General features: G+C 50.3%; 3 protein-coding genes across 6 annotated transcripts in view; 1 reads left to right on the top strand and 2 right to left on the bottom strand.

The window, feature by feature from the left end:
- The window catches only part of MED20 (mediator complex subunit 20), a 42,937-nt gene extending 37,657 nt beyond the window's left edge, over positions 1-5,280 (bottom strand). Inside the window, exons 1-2 of the mRNA XM_079934696.1 lie at positions 5,175-5,280; positions 1,921-2,075 (exon numbers count right to left, since the gene is read on the bottom strand). Of these exons, the coding sequence (XP_079790822.1) occupies positions 1,921-2,075; positions 5,175-5,188 (169 nt within the window). The 5' untranslated portion in view covers positions 5,189-5,280. The remainder of the gene's footprint in view (positions 1-1,920; positions 2,076-5,174) is intronic.
- Positions 5,281-5,461: 181 nt separating this feature from the next.
- Positions 5,462-15,793, top strand: BYSL (bystin like). Its single transcript, XM_079934161.1, has 7 exons — positions 5,462-5,997; positions 9,184-9,334; positions 11,927-12,065; positions 12,393-12,526; positions 13,116-13,276; positions 13,382-13,484; positions 13,981-15,793. The coding sequence occupies exons 1-7, from the start codon at positions 5,730-5,732 to the stop codon at positions 14,324-14,326; spliced, it is 1,302 nt and encodes a 433-aa protein (XP_079790287.1). The 5' UTR covers positions 5,462-5,729; the 3' UTR covers positions 14,327-15,793.
- A 189-nt stretch (positions 15,794-15,982) lies between these two features.
- CCND3 (cyclin D3) overlaps positions 15,983-17,490 on the bottom strand; it is an 81,681-nt gene continuing 80,173 nt past the window's right edge. Inside the window, exon 5 of one of the 4 annotated variants that reach the window (XM_079934162.1) lies at positions 15,983-17,198. In XM_079934162.1, coding sequence (XP_079790288.1) covers positions 17,031-17,198 — 168 coding nt within the window. In that variant the 3' untranslated portion in view covers positions 15,983-17,030. The remainder of the gene's footprint in view (positions 17,199-17,490) is intronic. The other 3 variants (XM_079934163.1, XM_079934164.1, XM_079934165.1) reach the window with 3 other exon arrangements.

The raw sequence follows: 17,490 nt of genomic DNA, 5'->3' as shown, positions 1-17,490 counted from the left end.
GTCTGCAGGTGTTCTTACTGTCTCGAAAACAGTCGAAAGGCAACTAAAGATTTGGGTCCCAGATCAGCAGCACCCACCACCACTTGGGAACCTGTTAGAAATGCAAATTCTCCGCCCCACCCCCTACCTACTGGGTCAGAAACTCGTGAGGGGTGGGGGGGGGGGTCGATCTGAGGGCCTTCCCACCCTCCAGGTGATGCTAACGCTAGTCAATGTGAGAACTTCTGACCTAAAGACACGGAACCAGTAAAGCAGCAGAACCGGAACTCCAATCCAGGCCTTCTGAGCTCCTCCCATTCTACCCCACTGCCTGCTGAGAATGTGCTGTTTCTCCACCTAGACTGTAGTTCCTTGAAAGTAAAGGTCTGATGAGGAAAACAGAGCCCAGGCCAAAGAGCTTCTCAGAAGTAGCATGCTATCTTATGTCTATATACAAGTGTTTTGTTTTCCAAATGCTTTCATAATGGTTCTCTCTTTTGATTCCTTGTATTCTTCCTATTGCAGTCAAAACAAATGTTAACGCTGCAATTTTACTGATGATGAAATTCAGTTCAGTTCTTAGCTACCATTTACTAGACATTTATTCCATGACAACCTTTGTTCTAAGTGCTTTGCATGTATTAACTTATTTAACTAGCACAACACCACTAGGAGGTAAATACTGTGATTATCTTCATTTTGCAGATAAGAGAACTGTATTGGGAAGGGTGCAAAAAACATAGCCCCCACCAGACAGTTTCATTAGAGGGGATTTAATACAGGGAATGAAGTACAGGGGTTGGAATAACTGAAAAATCGAATGGAATGGTGAAGCCACCCAAAGATTAGCAACACAGGGAGCCACTACCATCCCTAAGGCTGGAAGAAAAAAGAGAAGATGTGCTGTTACGAGAGCCAGGAACAAGGGCTGCTGAACAGGAGCTAGAACCAAGGAAGAAACAACAGCCAGAGACACAGCCCAAGGCAGAGGGAGAGGGAGAGAGAGACTGTGGACTCTCTTTCTTCCATCCTCGAATCTTCCCCCGTGCCTCTCACTGGCCAAAGATAACTTACAGGAGGCCTTGCAAATGTAGTTTGCAGGAGAAGTGCAGGGAATGGATCCCTGGGGAAACAGGCAAGTGACCAGCATAAGAACAGTCACAGGTTGCGGGAATAACCTAAAGTTGCACTTAGCTGTGGCAGAGCCAGGACTCAGTTGTCTGGTTCCATGACCTAGGCTCTTAGTCACTGTGCTATGGAACCGTCCAAAATCAAGTTACTACAGAGCCAAGACTAAGAGAACCCAGGTTCCCTAATTCCTATCCAAAAATCCTCTTTACCTCCCTAACATCACCAACCACAGCCCATCTCACCTTGAAATGCATTTAAAACAAAAGCTGTTTCACTGATCAAGGTTATGCTAAGGAGGTAGCCAAGGCCACTGGCTAGGTGTGGGAAACAGGAAGCCTTTCTACAAAAGTTCCCAAAACTCTAAAGCTCCAAGAGAATCATATGCAAAGCCTTCTGAGCCTCAAAGGAGTCTTTCTCAATTTTAAGGGGGCATGAAGACCATCTGTGGGGCTTATTATAATGTAGATTATGACTGATTACCAGTCAGTCAGTAAGCGGGGGTGAGGTGGGGTGGGGTGGGGGTGTGCGCCAGGAACCTGCACCTTTAACAAGTAACCCAGAGGATTTTGAGGCAATTCGTCGGTGACCAACACTCTGAGAAACACTGTTTTAAAAGTGCAAAGTGCAAAAAGACTACAACACAGGCCCAGTCTAAGAGATGAAGCCAAAAATTAATGAATTCAGAAACTCATCTGCCAGATGTCCACGAATACCACCCTCAGCAGAAGAGCAGAAAGGTTTCAATGAACATGAATGTCTATTAACTCCACGCCAGGTTGCAGCCATCCCATAGACCAATCTCTCACTGACCTTGGCTGCCAAGGGTAGAGGCAGCCGTGTGGTAGGTCTCACAGTCCACACAAAATGTTCCTTGCTTCTCTGCTCCAAGCATCTCCAATTTCCGGGTGAGGAGCTCCACGGTCTGCTGGACATTCTTGCCCTCGGCCACGGGCATCTGGGACACACTGGAAGGGAGAGGACCAAAATCATCATGTACGTGTACTCATTGAGTCACTCACTCACCCGCAGAATCACAGCTCATCAGGGCCAGTAGTTACCTTAGACACCATCAACCCAGACCTCCTCATTTTAAAGACAGGGAAAGAGAGGCCCACAGTCCCTGAGAGCTTTGCTAAGAACCAGAGCAGGTCTCAGGACTCAGGTCTATGGCAACAGCATTTCCCGAGTGTGGTATGTGTGTCAATGTTCAAGAGAAGATTTTAGGTGGCATACAGACTGAGCATGCAGTAACACTGAATTATACGATGAGAAAGGGATTTCCTCTGCGTTTCTTTCAGCTCTGACTACATCAAAGACAAAGCCTCAACTTGGGGTTATTATGTTTTTACCAACTCTCTAACACTTTGCACGTGGGCTGTCCAGCACAGTAGCCACAAGCCACATGCGGCTATTTACACTTAAGTGAATAAAACAAATTAAAACTTCAACTCCTCAGCTGCACACTACCCACATTTCATGGGTTCGACAGCCACACATGGCTGGGGGCTAGTGTACTGGGTAGTGCTGACACAGAACATTTCCATTGATGCAGAAAGTTCTAAGGATCCTGGGATCAAAGAGAAAGCAAGCCTCAAGTTTCTAATCTTTGGGAGTGAGAGGCAACAGTACGTACAAGAATTTAACCAAAACAATGAAACAAAAAGTTATTTCCAAGATTTCCTTCTATGGTGAGTGAAACTAGCTTCCCCTTCAGAGCGGTAGGAAACAATCACCAAGCACCAACTATGTGCCAGGCAGTGTCCAAAGGCCTTTAGATAAATTAACTCTTTGAATCTTCACATCAACCTTATAAGATATAATATTATTATCTCTTCATTGTCAATGAGGAAACTGAAGTACAGAGGGGTTGAATAACTCACACAAGGTCACAAAGCTTGGTGTGGGGTGGCGTGACCAGATTTCAAAGCCAGGCGAGCTGGCTCCATATCTGTGCTCTTAACCAGTCTACCAGAATGCTTCCCCAGGAATACAGTTGTCTGTTAAAATACTTTTAAGGAAAAGAAACAGAATCCAAAGAAGACATTAATAAATAATAGTTCAGGGGATTTCCCTGGTGGCACAGTGGTTAAGAATCCGTCTGTCAATGCAGGGGACACGAGTTCGAGCCCTAGTCCGGGCAGATCCCACATGCCGTGGAGCAACTAAGCCCGTACGCCACAACTACTGAGCCTGCGCTCTAGAGCCTGCGAGCCACAATTACTGAGTCCGCGTGCCACAACTACTGAAGCCCGCGTGCCTACTGACGCCCACGTGCCTAGAGCCCGTGCTCGGCAACAAGAGAAGCCACCACAATGAGAAGCCCGCACAAGGCAACGAAGAGCAGCCCCCGCTCACGGCAACTAGCGAAAGCCCACGCACAGCAACGAAGACCCAACGCAGCCAAAAAATAAATTAAATAAACAAATAAATAATAGTTCAAGTGCTACATGACTAAATAAAAATCATAAATACAGTCATACGTGGCTGAATTTGGGGAGACACTGCATTGCTTTATGATCAATCATAATCAACTAAATGAAGCTATAAAAATAGAGTCCTACTGTTGCTAAAAAATTGTCACTACTCTCCATCAGAAAAAGCACTAACAAGCAATGATGACGATGCTTATGTGCCTGATTTTGAAATAAAAGAGAACCCCTGGGACTTCCCTGGCAGTCCAATGGTTAAGAATCTGCACTTCCAATGCAGGGGGCGAGGGTTCGATCTTAGTTCTTAGGGGAACTAAGATCCCACATGGCACAGCGGAGGCCAAAAAAAAAAAAAAAAAAAAAATCCCTAAGGTAATGCTACCGGGGTCAGAAGTCCTAGAAGGCTGAAAAACTTGAGAAGCATCCCAACCGACAGAGAGCCCTTTCCCTCTGTCTGCCTTCTGCACTGAAAGAACAGGGTTCCATGCCTCTGTGCAGCAAACTTTTTTTTTTTGGCTGCGCCCCGCGGCATACCAGATCTTAGTTCCGCGAACGTTCCGCAAACAGGGAGGCGCGGAACTCTTAGTTTCCTGCAGTGGAAGCGTGGAGTCTTAACCACTGGACCGCCAGGGAAGTCCTCAGCAAACTTTTCATTCACGTTCCTCACATCCTTCTTACACTAAAGGACTTCGAAGGAAACTCATGAAGTCAACTGCAGGAAGCAAATGTGCAGTCCCTGACAAACCTGCAAGACCTGGGCTACCAGGAGGACGAGTTCCCACAGGCTCTTATATGAAAAGCCTAGAGCCACTGACTTCAGATACCCTGGCCTCCAGCCCTCTCTGACCCGAAGGATGCTCAAGATATATATTTTTTTTTAAAGCCCTGAAATCTAGCATTTTGGAACTAATGCCTCCAAGAAAATTAGGTCCATATCTTTCCCTGCCACACTGACTTATAACATGTTAGAGATAATAAGTCCATAGAAACTAAACCAACCATGTAATTAAACATAGTAAGAAACAGGTCCTGAAGAGGTGATGTGCCTGGAATCCCAATCTCCTAATTCCCAATAGCTTCTTTTTTTCCTCTAGACCCAAGATCTTAAAATGGCCAAACTAGGACCATACACAGGCTGGTGTAACCTTAAAAAGGTTACACAGGCGAAAATACACAGGCGAAAAATACACAGGCGAAAAATACACAGGCGAAAACCTTAAAAAGATACTGTCTGCCTGTTGCCTATCCCCCACCATCCAGCCCTGCCTGAAAATGGGTCCTAGTCCCGATATCCTACTTCCGACCCTAAAGTTCCACCCCGGGCAGTACTATGGCCTCACGGGCAGCAAAACGTACCAAGAAAAAGGGAAGGAGGTACACGACAATTGATGGGTTCTTAAGATAAAGCCTTTTACCTGCCGCCTTCCAGGAGGAAGGGGCGCATCTCCGAGGGAAAAGTCCCGCAGATTCCGCAGCCCTCACGGTGGCCCCCTCACCCACACAACACGAGGACATCTTGCTCAGCTCCCGGGGGGTGGCGGACCCCGGTCCCGATCCTCCTCCCGGGTACACTGGAGGTTCCGAGGGCCTTCAAGACCGCAAGCCCCGCCCCCACAAAATCCCTTGAAGTCCTACCAAGTCACTCCCATGGTGTCGGGCCAGGATGATGGGAGGATCAAACAACTGAAATGCAGTACTCTCCGGCAGCCCACACGAGGTGAAGCAGCCAACTAACGCAAGCTCCAGAGCAGGGAGACGCTCCGGAAATAACGTAAAAACAGAACGCCCAGTCGTCTAGCTCACGAGGAAAAGGGGCGTGTCTAGGCGCCCCAGTGACGTCACTGCCTGACACCACCACCACACACCCCCCCCGACTTCCCGTTCGGGGAATTTCCGTTCGACTGGGAACACTGGGCCTAGATCCATGAAGCTAGGAAAGCGTGGCTCGGACTGCCACCACTTAGAGAAGCCAACATTAAATGCAATGAGTTTATTCGGGAATCCAGCTCCAGGACCCGTGAGCTCTTTAGGCGATAGGGCGGCGCTGGTGGCAGTCCCGGCCTCCCAACGCGAGGGGGCGCTGTGAGCTCCGTGTGGCATCTTGGGCGCTGGGAGGTTACTGCGCAAGCGCATTCAGGGCTTTTTCTCCATCCACACGTGTGAAACTTCCCGGCAAGGCTCTCGAGAAAAATGCCCAAATTGAAAGCGGCTCGCGGGGCCGGGGGTCAGGAAAAGCATGCGCCCCTGGCCGAGCAAATCCTGGCTAGGGACGCGGTGCGGGCAGGGGCCCGGGAAAAGCGACGGGGTCGTGGAACCGGAGAAGAGGAGGAAGAGTACGTGGGGCCCCGGCTGACCCGACGGATTTTGCAGCAAGCGCGGCAACAGCAAGAGGAACTCGAGGCCGAGCATGGGACCGGGGGCAGGCCCGCGGCGCCGCGGGAGCGCACCACGCGGCTGGGTGAGTGGCCGGGGTGGGTACGAGGAAGAGGGTGGGTAGCTGGGGTGGATGGCTGAAAGGTTCCGGAAGGGGAATAGCTTGGAATAGAAAAACAGGGGGCCGTATTACACTCTTGCAAAGGTAATGGAATGGGACACCCAGCCCTGAGGCGGAATGAGGGTGGCCAGTGTCCTCCACTCCCACTCCTAGTTTTAGGCACTCGCTTTTAGGCACCCCCAAGGTTAGGCCAACAGGATGTGGTTGCTCACGCCACTAAGTTCTGCTAGTATTTATCCATTTGTTCTGTAAATACTTATGGGATGTCTAGTATGTACATTCCACTGTGCTAGGAGTTTAGATGGTATAGGTAAAAAAGTAAACAAGATAGACGAATACCTGACTTCAGGATCTTACAATCTAGCCCAGAAGAGAGACGATGAAATGGACAATTAGAATAATGCACTCCGTGATAAAGTGTAGTTTCTCTGATAACAATTGCATTAGTCTTGGGGGTCAGGCTTCCCAGATTGCTTGGCCTTTGTGCTAAGACCTGAAAAGTGGGGAGTGCTCTGAGCACAAAGAACAATATTGATTAGGGGCTAAAGAGGGAGAGAGATTAATTAAAAGGTGGTCAATTTTTTTCTTATTAGGCTGGGAGTGTTGACCTCCAAGTTGCTTAATCTGTTTCTCAGCTCTCATCTTTCATTTGTCCTGTGAGCAGTATTCGCAATGGAACACTAGCCTCCTGACTACAGTATCTTTACTTGACTTCTAAGACATCACATACCTGTTTTACAACTTCCTCACCTCTCAGTAGCCTTTGCAGGCTCCTCTTTTGCCACCAACCTCTTGCAGTGGCATAGGGTTCCATCCTTGGACCTCTTGTCTTCACTTCTGTTCACTGCTCTGGTGCTATCATCAGTTTCCAGGTTTAAATACCATGTATTTGGTAACTGCTTCCCAGTTCATATTCTAGCCCTGATCTTTTCCATGAAACCCAGATTCTTATATTTCAGCTACCTCTTCAGCCTCTCCAGTTTGATGTCTGAGACATCTCAAATTTCACATGTCCAGAACAGAAATCCTGACCATCTTGCCAAACCTCCACCCACAGTCTCCTTCGTCTCAGTTAATGGCATGATGTCCTTCCATTTGCTCCAGACAGAAACCTTGGACTGCTCTCTTCCTCACTCCACGTCTGATCTATTGGGAAGTCCTGTTGACTCTACCTTAAAAATATATCGAGAATCAGATCACTTCTCACCATCTGGGAACAGCATCCTGTTCAAACCACCATGATCTCTCACCTGGATGGTTGCAGTAGCCTGCTAATTAGTATCCCATACCCGCTACAGTCCACTCAGCTCCACAGCTCGAGGATTACAGTGGTCTACAAAGACCTGTGTGATCTATACCTTTTGTCAGTCTGACCTTTTCAGCTTCCCCTAGGCCTGCTCTGAGCACTCCATTAAAAATTGCAACACCGCCACCCGTCTCCACACTCCAGCTTCTCTCTTCTGCTACGTTTCTTTTGTCGTGGCATTTGTCTTTTTTAAACGTAATATATGTCATATTAGTTAATCGTCTGTTTCCGCCATTAGAATGTAAGCTCTATAAGGGCAGAATGTTTTTGTTTCTCTTGTTCACTTATATTCCAGCACCCAGAACAGTGCCTCACTTACAGATGAATGAATGATGGTGAGGTAGGTCAGAGCGAGAGCTACAAATGACTTGTAGGCTGCCCTGAAGACAATGGGGAGCTATTGGAGACTATGGGGACCAGTTAGGGGATTGTCGAATTAATCCAGGCAACAGGTGATAACTGACCTAGGCTTTGATGGGGGCGTGAAGGCTTTAAGAGGGATTCTGTGAGGTACAATGGAATAGGACTTGGTAATTGATTGGATGTTTTGAGTGAGGGCAGGGGACAAGGCAGGCCTGCTGCCCAGGCTCTGGCTTAGTATTGGCTGGATGGTGGTGCTATTTACTTAGATGTGGAACACAGTGAGTAGCGTAGACCTAGGAGGGAAAGGGAGTGAGTGTGGTTGATGACAGGTGAAGGTTGAAGTGCCTGTGGGTCATCCATGACCCAGCTCTGCAGGAGGCAGCTGGAGTTAGGGTCTGGAGCAAAGGGAGGTCCACCTACAGGTACAGATTTGGGAGTTAGCATGTGGAGACAAAAGAGCTAGTACGTGTTCCCCTCCCCCCTTATTTAGCTTTTATCACACAGTCTCTGTTCTTAATGACCTGTTCATGTGTGGCGTTTTATCTCCCCACTTAGATTATTACCTCCCTTTTCAGACGCCCAGCCAGCTGTAGTCTTCCAATAATCGGTTATTCAGATGGGTTGGTCTGTTGAAATCTGAACTCACTGCCCGGCCTCACTTTACCCATCTAGCCTTATTTCTTGCAACTGTCTACACTCTTGGGTTTTTTTTTTTTTTAAACCATTGATTATACACTTTTAAAGTTTTGTTTATTTATTTATTGGCCGCACCGTGCAGCTTGCAAGATCTTAGTTCCCTGATCAGGAATTGAACCCTCGCCCTCGGCAGTGAGAGCGCAGAGTGCTAACCACTGGACCACCAGGGATTTCCCAACAGACACTCTTGTCACGAAGCCCTCTTGCCAGTGTTGTTACCCAGGTCTGGAAAACACGCCTTCATTTCCCATATTGCCTATCCAGAGCCTAACCATCCTCTGCACTCATCATCTTCTGGGTGCCTGTGGTATATACCATTTCTGCCACTCATTTTGGCACATAATCAAGCCCTACCATGCGTGTAAAAAAGAGGTGAAGAATGCACAGTCTAGACCTAGATCGCCTGCCTTAGGCAAGTCACTTACCTTTCCTGCGCTTCAGCATCCCCATCTGAAACTGGGTATAATCATAGTCCCTATTTCTTGGGTTTATGATGGTTACGTACAGTGTTTAGAAGAGTTTGTGCTATATAACTGAGTATAGTGTGTTAACTGTTATTTACTACTATCACTGTCTCATTGGTTCATATGTGTACATTTTGTTTCTCAAGCAAGATTGTGCGCCCCCCAGGGACTGGAAGGTAGCATTTGCATCACCTGTTTCACTTTGCACGTCTGTGTCTATTACAAGCCAGCCCTGGACCATATACATGATGGTTAACCTCTGAATTCCTAAGCCATCGCTTACCTTGCTCACCCATTTCATCTCCCCTCTTCTGAGTCCAGGAGTGCCACAGGATGGATCAGATGACGAGGAGTGGCCCACTCTGGAGAAGGCTGCCACCATGACAGGGCCAGACTACCACGCGGAGGTGGTTGTGGACCCCGAGGATGAGCGGGCCATTGAGATGTTCATGAACAAGAACCCTCCTGCCAGGTAGGGCTGGCACGGCCTGGGATTTGGGAGAGTGGGTCCTGGTAGCAACTTTATAGAGAAGAAACTTTATATGCAGAGAAGCGTGTGTCCTGGCAGTGTTTTGATTCCGCTCCTTTGGGAAGGGCCTGAGCATTGCGAGTTGTGGGGAACCGCCTTGACAAAAGTGGCCCATCCTCAAAGGACTGTTCTTAATGAGAATGACCCAGACTCAAAATACCTCCTCCCCCCTCTGTCTGCCTGCCTTAGAACTGCCTGGATTACCTGGGCAAACAGTTGCAGGCCTTGTTCTCTCTCTGGGTGATCTGTCCCATTGCATTTGGTCTTGGTGTGCTCAGTTTTCTTAGTGGTGAGCTCAGTTTCCTTGGCCACATCTTTTTCATACCCTAAGCTTCATTTTATCCAGGGTTTTCCAGCCCCAGCACTTCTGCATTTTGGGCTGGATAATTCTCTTCTGTGGAGGCTGTCCTGTGCAATTTAGGATGTCTAGCAGCATCCCTGACTTGTATCCACTAGATACCAGTAGTGACCGTCCCCCCAGCTGTAATGACCAAAAATTGTCTCCAGACGTTGCCAGATGTCCCCCAGGGGGCACCCCACAGTTAGAACCACTAACTCATTCTCATCTGTAGTAAATGCTAGGTCCAAAACATGCAGGCTTTCAAGCTCCTGTGTTCAAACTCTGGAGCCCGTGGATTTTGGCCCAGGAGAGGGGAGTCTAGGATAAGGGCCCTCGACCAGTTCATTCTGACCATGTGATGTTAATGTGACATTGTTCTTGGTTCTTCAGGCTCTTGGGTTCATGCATGTCTCATTGCTAGTAATACTGTGGGAAGGCAGGGAGGCTGAATGACAAGTTCCATGGCCGTGTATTTGAGAGGCAGGATGAAGCCGTGAGCGCCTTTCCCAGTGTGATGCGCAGCAGCTGAGGTGGATGTTACAAAGTGCGTGCTGGTCCCACCAGAGAGCCTCTCAGGTTCCCACCCAGCGGCTGTAACTCCTCTTTCGCAGCCCATTCTGACAAGCTTGGCAAGATGGTTTTCCAGCTTGTTGTCAACAGAAAAGTAAAGCTACTAGGAACAGGGGCTCCTGACAGTCTTGAGGGGTGACAGCTGGCATCTTCAGAGAGCAGGCTAGATCCACGTGAGCTCAGCAGTCAGAGGCCATTTAGTTTGGGGGCACATATGTACTGTAAGGTGCCTGACCTTCAGAACCTGAAAGACCAGGCTTTGACTCTTTCCCCTACTCGTGAGCTGTGAGACCTTGGGTGAGTTACTAACCCCTCTGCATATCGGTTCCCATGTCTGAGTAATGGGAATAACAATACCTCGCGTGGGTGTCACACAGACAGTGTGAGGGCACATCTGGAAAGTCCTGCCCTGGGAAGACAGGAGCCATGTTTGTTTTGTTTTAATTAATTTTTATTGGAGTATAGTTGCTTTACAAGGTTGTGTTAATTTCTACTGTACAGCAAAGTGAATCAGCTATATGTGTACATATATCCCCTCTTTTTTGCATTTCCTTCCCATTTAGGTCACCACAGAGCATTGAGTAGAGTTCCGTGTGCTATACAGTAGGTTCTCATTAGTTATCTTTTTTGTTTTTTTTTTTTTTTGCGGTACACGGGCCTCTCACTGCTGTGGCCTCTCCTGTTGCGGAGCACAGGCTCCGGATGTGCAGGCTCAGCGGCCATGGCTCACGGGCCCAGCCGCTCCGCGGCATCTGGGATCTTCCCGGACCGGGGCACGAACCCGTGTCCCCTGCATTGGCAGGCGGACTCTCAACCACTGTGCCACCAGGGAAGCCCTAGTTATCTATTTTAAGGAGCCATTTTAAATAGACTTCAGCAGACCCTGGAGACACCTTTATTGCACCAAAGCCCAATGTAATGATAATTCTGAATCATCACGGTCTGATTGTGCTTAAGGAGGCTGGGAAAAAAAGATCTTTCATCTTGGACCTCTTTCCATAAACTTTAATAAATTAAAAGGGGGGTAAGTGTGTGCCATCGTCTCTCCCTAATGGTCCCAGCTACCAGAAATCTTGGTATATAATTGAGGTGTGTCTGGTACTCTGGAGAGGTCAGACCAGGGTTTTATAACTGGAGAGTCCTCAGCACACTGGCAGCATGTGATGGATGTGTTTGAAATAGGAACACTTGTCACAAACTTATTACTACTATCACTGATAGTTCCAGGTAGAGTACGTACGCTAACTTTTTTACTCCTCATGTTAACTTTATGAGAGTAGGTACTGTTATTATCCCTGTTTTACAGGGGAGGGAGCTGAGGCATAGAGAGGCAGAGTAGCATGTCCGGCGTCATGCAGGGAGCAGAGGAGCCAGGACCTGAACCCAGGCAGGTTGACTTCAGAGGCTAGGTTCCTCGCCTCCACACACGACTGTCAGCTCCATCCTGAGCTGAATGACTGACTGCCAGGTCTTCTGTGCTGGGTTGTTGGGCCCAGAGGGGACTGAGGTCACGTGTCCCAACAAGATTGCAAGTTTATCGGGGCTCTCAAGGGACCGCGTGGGGGGTCAAGAGCTTCCTGGACTGAGAGCACGGCACTCCCACCCATTCCCTCCCTTTCTCCCAGACGCACCCTAGCTGACATCATCATGGAGAAGTTAACTGAGAAGCAGACGGAAGTCGAGACGGTCATGTCCGAGGTGTCAGGCTTCCCTGTGCCCCAGCTGGACCCCCGGGTCCTGGAGGTCTACAGAGGGGTCCGGGAGGTAAGAGCTGAGAGGAGAGCTGTGATGGGACTCCCTCACAGGGGCTTTGGGTGCCCACATCTCTCGTAGAAATAAGGCCTGGTGGCTGAGAGCGGGCTCAGGGGTCAGAGTGCACAGCTCCAGGGTCCTGCTCTCCTGCTTACGTGACTCTCTGGTCTCAGTTTCCCCACTGGAAAATGAGGATGATAATAGCACCTCCTCACAGGGTGGTTGTGAGGATTAAGTGAGTTAATGTATGAAAGGCACCCAGACAAGTGCCTGGCACCCGGCACCTGGTAAACATCGTGTATGTTAATGACGATGATGATTTTGTTCTCTCATCATCAGGTGTTGTCTAAGTACCGCAGTGGGAAACTGCCCAAGGCATTTAAGATCATCCCTGCCCTCTCCAACTGGGAGCAAATCCTCTACGTCACAGAGCCTGAGGCCTGGACCGCTGCTGCCATGTACCAAGCCACGAGGTAGAGCAGATGGGGGTCAGGGCTGCTTTGGGTCTGTAGGGGAGGGCTGGGTGTGGGAAGGGCAGGCTTCCCTTCCCTTTGCCATTACATCCTAGCTTTGCCCCCACAGCGCTGTCTTATGCTTCTTTATGTCATCATTTTCCCAGCTCTTTCTGTTTCCTGTTTTGGAGCCGAGACCCTGTTAAGAATATCCTGAGATGACTTTCCAGGGGAGAGGCTCAAAACTACCAGGATACAACCCTAGGGTGTCAGGGTGGCCTCAAAAGTCTGTGGCTCCCCAGGCATGCACAAGTCCCTGGTGACAGCAGGACAGAGGGACCCATGATGGAAAGGGGATGGTGAACAGCTGGGTACCTGTCTGCCTGGGAGAGCTCTGGCTCACCCCAAACACAGACAGTGTTCACCCTGTTTGGGTACATCTCGTAGCCCCTCCTGTTCCCTCTCTCATCTGACCTGGGTGTTGCATGCACCCAGCTCACTTCACACACCCTCCGATCTCTTGCATGTACCATCCACATTGATATTTAAAAGGCGAGCTCCAGACTATCAGGTGACCTGGGATCTCCCCCCTTTCCTCCAAAAACACTAGGATTTTCGCCTCTAACCTAAAGGAACGTATGGCCCAGCGCTTCTATAACCTGGTCCTGCTCCCCCGGGTGCGAGATGACATTGCTGAGTACAAGCGACTCAACTTCCACCTCTACATGGCACTGAAGAAGGCTCTATTCAAGCCTGGAGCCTGGTTTAAAGGTGGGAACCCAGGAGGCACTTACGAAAGGGAGGGGCTGGAGCTCCTGCAGTACCTCCTTTCTCTCACTCTGGGCTTAGAGTGACTGCCCCTCTGCCCCTCCCCAGGCATCCTGATCCCGCTGTGCGAGTCGGGCACCTGTACCCTCCGGGAAGCCATCATCGTGGGCAGCATCATCACCAAGTGCTCCATCCCTGTGTTGCACTCCAGGTAGTGTCGGTGGGGGTGGAGGACCACTGGTTGGCGGATCTCCGCACGGCAGAGTCCCAGGACTGGGGATGGGGGGGGCAGAGTGGGGAAGGAGCTAAGCATAGCCCTGGGTTTGCAGCTCATTTAAGCCAGTGGGTGTATCGTTACTCCACAAGAATGTCAGTCCCACAGGAACAAGGTCCCAGGGCCTGGCACATGGTAGGTGCTCAGTAAATAGTTGAATGAATGAAAGAATGGGGAACATGGGAAGAAAGTAAGTTAGGGGTGGAGATCTCAGGACATTAGGACCTATTCTAGTTGAATACTGAGACAAGCAGTCTGAGCCAGACGTGGGGATTTGGCGTGAGTCAGCGTAGTGCTGGTAACTGGAGTCCAGGGAGTGAGATAGGGGAGGTGAAAAGAATGCCGGAGATTCCCCCTTTAGGGATAGCACAGTGTAAGGGCCAGAAAAGGAGAAGCCTTCCTCCAGCGTTTCCCTACCTGCCTTCCCCACTAGTGCAGCCATGCTGAAAATCGCAGAGATGGAGTACAGCGGTGCCACCAGCATCTTCCTGAGGCTGCTGCTGGATAAGAAGTACGCGTTGCCCTACCGGGTGCTGGACGCCTTGGTCTTCCACTTCCTGGGTTTCCGGACGGAGAAGCGTGAGCTGCCCGTGCTCTGGCACCAGTGCCTCCTGACTTTGGTCCAGCGCTACAAGGCTGACCTGGCCACAGAGCAGAAGGAGGCCCTCCTGGAACTGCTTCGGCTGCAGCCCCATCCCCTGCTGTCCCCCGAGATCAGGCGTGAGCTTCAGAGTGCCATCCCCCGAGATGTAGAAGATGTTCCCATCACCATGGAGTGACGGAGCAGTGCTCGTCCTGGTCTGCAGGGCATGGGAGGACACCAGGATCCCTGCTGCTGACTAAAGGTGACACTGAGCCTTTATAGCCGAAGACCCAGTTCAGGGCCACGAGAGGTCACGGGCCTCTGATTCCCCAGTTCCTGACAGGGAGAACTGAGTCTGGCCGGCTCTCTCTTCCATTCTAGGCCTGCATCCCTGCTCAGTTCTGGGACCTGACTTGAAACTCCACAGCCTAACAGTCCCACTTCCCAGCTGGGGGTTGGGGTGGGTACTTTCTCTCAGGCTGTTGTGTCAGTTCACTGGGAGGTAGATAAAAACAAAAGGCAGGTATTTATTGAACTTCAGTGTTTTGATGTGGTGGATGGGAGATCTTTCTGCTTTCCCTCTTTTGTGGAGGTGGGCACTGCATCCCTGCTCCTGTGTAGCAGTGGTTTCTTCCCCGGTTTACATGGGAGCCGTGCCCCCCTCAGACAAGTTTGTTTCTCGAGGCTGTACCCACCCTGCCAGCCCCTAGAGGGCACAGCCTTTGCCTTCCCCTGACACAGGCTACTTTGGGAGAATGCCAGCAACCAGGAGGTTGTTCACAAGATGGTCTCAGCTGTGGTTGGAAGAGCTAGGAGAAAGCACCTAGAGGAAAGTGGAGATACAGAGGCGAGAAAGGTCAAGCTCGGGGTCACCGCCAGACCAGTGCCCTAACTTTCTTAGCTAATGAAAGCTTTAGACCAAGGGTTGGCAAACCAGGGTCACATGCCTGTTTCCTTATGGCCCGTGAGCTAAGAAGTTTTACATTTTTGAATGGCTAGGGAAAAAATTGAAAGAAGGGTATTTTGTGATAGGTGAAGATTATACGAAATGCAGATTTCAGTGTCCATAAATAAAGTTTTATTAGGATGCAGCCACACGCATCCATTTCCAGGTTCTCTCTGGCTGCTTTCTGCCACAGCAGCAGAGGCGAGTACAGTCTGGCTAGAACCCTTGTTACGTGCTTTGGAGAATGTGAATTCGTTCCAGCCTAATTACTGTATTTGGGAGGAATTTGATCATAAAGCAAATTTCACATTTATATGCAGTTTTGTCTTTGAGAAACACTAGGTGAAAGCAGAAAACTGTACCCGGCTGAGCTGAGCCAGATGATACACGGAACGCACATACCTCAGACATGTGCGAGCGACACCAGTTCACCTTGCGGGTTGGTACCACACCCACATCTGGTGTTACAACCCGCCTTCCACATCCTTCCGACCTCCACTTCCACAGCAGACTTCAGGTGTTGTTTGTTTTTCAAGATAAAGGGCCATGTTTATTGCAGTATGTGTTTTTAACCATTTAATGGGTAAAAGCACTATCTTTCCTTTTTTTAAAAGACAAGTCTCCCTCATTAAGTATGAGTATAGTGCCTCAAGCCCCATTTTCCCCATAAGCCCTGTGGTTTTTATTGTGCAATTTTGCATGGTGCGGTGATTTTTAGGAATGCATAGATCACGTTATGAAGCAAAACTGACTGTATGTGGGGCAGAGACCATATGGCCCACAAAACCTAAAGTATTTACTCTGGTCCTTTACAGAAAAGGCTTGGCGACCCCTACTTGAGACCACTGATTTCCACCCTCTAGATATAGGCTTTTGCCCACACTGCCATCCAATCCAAGAAGCCAAAGAGAGTTTTATTTCAGAATCTTTATTAAGGTAGCATGATGGTCCTGGGCCACCAGCCTGGACCTTGTGGCCTCGGGAAAGACCTGTGTCAACAGGGCTTGCCTCCCTCTCCAGACAGGGGGCTCGGTCACCTCCAGGTCATCGCTACTTCATCCCCCAGCCTTGCAGGATGGAGCAGAGGGCCAGAGGGAGAGGAGGGCGTGGCCCCACCCCAGGCTGTAGCAGCTCCTGGGCCGTGAAGATCCTCTAGCGTAGGACAGGGGAGGAATGCAGCAACCACCAGGGTCCCCACCACTCAGGGCAGATGGGCCCCACCACACCCTCTTACAGCTGTACTCAAAGCAATTAATAAATTAAAACGATCTCTTCCTTCAGCACTGCCCCTCCACCCCCCAATCACACAGGAGAAGCTGAGCAGAAAGCAAAGCGAGGAGGTTGGTTCCTGCCCCTCAGACAGAGGCCAGGGCCCCTCCCTCTAGGAGCAGCTGAGAGCATGGATTATGCAGGGGCCTCCAAGTGCATTGAGAGGAGATGTCCACTCTTTCTTCTCACATGTGTCTAGAACATGTGAGGATTCTTCAGAAAGACCCCAATCCAAATGCAGTAACTAGGGAATTCCCTGGCAGTCCAGTGGTTAGGACTCCGCGCTTTCACTGCCGAGGGCCCGGGTTCAACTTTGGCAGTTGAGAACACGAGAGCCCCAGAGATAAGGGGGCCCCCAAAAGGAATGCTGGCACATGTATTCTACAGACTTCAATTTCATCTCTGGCCAGCCTGGCCCGCCCCCAGCTAGGACCGGGATGGGGGCTGAGCTGGTCAGATGCAGGGAGGAGGAGGAGCCTGACTGGCCACCCGCCGCAGCTGGCCAGGCCCCTTAGTGCACACTGCAGGGACAGGTAGGACCCGACCCCTTCGGCTTGCGACAGGCAAGTAGGAAGGAGCCCCCTCGGGCTTCAGCTGTGGCATGGTTCGTTCCTGCAGGCAGGGAGGGGGGTGGCAGTGTCCCCTCCTCTGCTGTCGGTGGCCACTCGAGGGGGCCTCGCCAGGGCTACAGGTGGATGGCTGTGACATCTGTGGGAGTGCTGGTCTGGCTGGGCCCCTGGCTGCTGGAGCCCCTGGGGGCTTTGGGCACTGGACTGGGGGAGGTCTGGGCGGCTTCCCTGAGGCTCTCCCTGAGGGCAGCTTCAATCTGCTCCTGACAGGCCCGCAGGCAGTCCTGGGAACAAGGGGGAACGGTGAGGAAGGTCCACGTCCCACCCCCCATAGCATGTGGCAGCAGGTGCTGGAGGACACCTCCCAGCACACAGGGAAGTCTGGGGAGGTTAGGCCACAGCCCAACCCCAGGAATCAGCTTTCAATTCTCAGAAACTGGCAAGAGGATGTGGCAAGAGGGTGTGAGAGCAGCCCAGCATCTGACACCAAATCCCCCACCCCCACTCCTGCACACCGTTTGGCAAGAAAAGGGTACCCAGGGACAGTGCCCTTCAGCCCGCCCAAGACACTTGCTC

The sequence above is a fragment of the Stenella coeruleoalba genome (assembly GCF_951394435.1).
Source record: "Stenella coeruleoalba genome assembly, chromosome: 10".
NCBI lineage: Eukaryota > Metazoa > Chordata > Mammalia > Artiodactyla > Delphinidae > Stenella > Stenella coeruleoalba.
The sequence above is the reverse complement of the archived record's forward strand: the minus strand, read 5'-3'. Positions and strand labels throughout refer to the sequence as shown.